This window comes from Macaca fascicularis, chromosome 3 (genome assembly GCF_037993035.2).
Source record: "Macaca fascicularis isolate 582-1 chromosome 3, T2T-MFA8v1.1".
Classification (NCBI taxonomy): domain Eukaryota; kingdom Metazoa; phylum Chordata; class Mammalia; order Primates; family Cercopithecidae; genus Macaca; species Macaca fascicularis.
This window is the reverse complement of record NC_088377.1, coordinates 183,433,075-183,434,791: the sequence shown is the minus strand read 5'-3', so window position 1 is coordinate 183,434,791 and position 1,717 is coordinate 183,433,075. Positions and strand designations below refer to the sequence as shown.

General features: G+C 41.4%; 1 protein-coding gene across 1 annotated transcript; it reads right to left on the bottom strand.

Annotated features, from left to right (window-relative positions):
* Positions 1–352: 352 nt before the first annotated feature.
* Positions 353–1,517, bottom strand: TAS2R4 (taste 2 receptor member 4). The gene has a single exon (XM_005550986.5). It carries the CDS (start codon positions 1,385–1,387, stop codon positions 488–490), a length of 900 nt encoding a protein of 299 aa, XP_005551043.2. The 5' UTR covers positions 1,388–1,517; the 3' UTR covers positions 353–487.
* Positions 1,518–1,717: the final 200 nt, after the last annotated feature.

The window sequence follows — 1,717 nt, the reverse complement described above, 5'->3', positions numbered from 1 at the left end:
TCTCTCTGAAACCTTTTTTCCTTTTCTCTTTGCACTGCCCCCAATTCCTCTGCTTTCAGTCAGTCTAGTGGCTCCCAGTGACCACCTATCCACTGCTGAGCCCTTACTCAGGGCTCTGTAGCTAAACCACAAACATTTAACTCATCATGTGCACCCCAATGTATTCTCTAATGTGGAAGAATTTCCCATTATACTTTAATAGACAATGAAACAATGTGATGATTTCCATTATCCATGGATTCAATGGCCATGCAAAATACATGATAAATACATGCCTCAAAAAAGTTTCTTAGAGAATGTGCCTTATTTTAAAATACTTACATACCAAAAACAATTACAGAATGAGCTGAAAATCAGGCACTCAAAAGCCTAAGAGTCAGATCAGCAATCACAAAACTGAATTCCTCAGACCATTGGGAAAACTGCCAACAGAAAACCTTGCCCCCAAACCATCAGGTGAATCTAGGTATTGTTTACTGAAATTCCGCTATTTTTTGAAACAAAGAATCTTCTTTGCTGTTGTTTTCAGTTTAGGATGTGTGATAATAATGAGAACAGAATGTCCTGGAGAGTAAAGGGTGGCAAAAATCAGACAAATGGATTTGGTCCCCATATCCATCCCTGCATAAAAGGGGAGATACTGGACCAGTGTAGCAACTGAATATGGAATGTAGAGGATGAGGAAATAGATCATCAGCTTCATAGCACCTACATGAGCTTCCGTCTGGGGATTCCAGAAACCAGTGGCATTTTTCTGCATCTTCCGTATATGTCTCCTCAAGGAGTATATTAGCAAGGAAGCAGAAGTCACATTAATGATGAACTGGAGAGATGAGCTCAAGACAAAAGAAACCACTAAAGACAAGATGCCCTCACTGATATTAAAGGATGTGTTATTTCTCTTAGTCACAAGTTCAGGAAAAGGTGATGCCTGGCTAAGCGTGATATACAGGCAAGTGGTGAAAGCAGAAATCAGCACACAGGCCGGCAGCAGTCTGGGGATCTTTGGGGAGATATTCCGCTTCAGCAGGAGAAACACTGAGTGTTGGAAGTTGGTAATCTTCACACAGTACAAGCTGTTGAGCAAGGTCACAAACCAGAGACTGCTTGAGTCCAAAAACATGAAACACAACACGAAAAAAGCAGACAGGTAGACTGACCTTTCCTTATTTGAAGAGACGAAATAGATGGTGTTCACCAGAAATAGTCCCAGCATAAAAAACCTGGTGATGCCCAAGCTGAACAGGATCCTTTCAGAAGAGGAGATTCTATGGCTTTTGACCCAAGTTTTGTAATTGACCACTGTAATAAACAGACTCATAATGATTCCTACAAAATCTAAAATAACTGAGGCAATAATAGCAGAAAAATAGAATAACCAAAGCATCTTTACTCATTGAGGATTCAGCAGTTGTGGTGCTGATAGTGGGGGCAGGAGAAATACCAAAATGTATAAGCAGACACCAGTATCTAGCCAGGAAGGACATCTCCTTTTTAATTTTTCCCCAGCGTGGCAAATGAGCCATCCATGATCTAAGGGCCAGCTGCTTTTACTGAGATGCAAATCTTCCAAGGATTGCATTACTATTCCTTCATTTGTATCCTGTTCTTCCTAGACATGCCTAATTACAGTGAGCCTAGGTGATCCTGGGAGTCCAATCCTCCAAGAGCAGGAGGGTGAGAGGGAGGAGTCACAACAGGCTCCAAAAACTTAGAA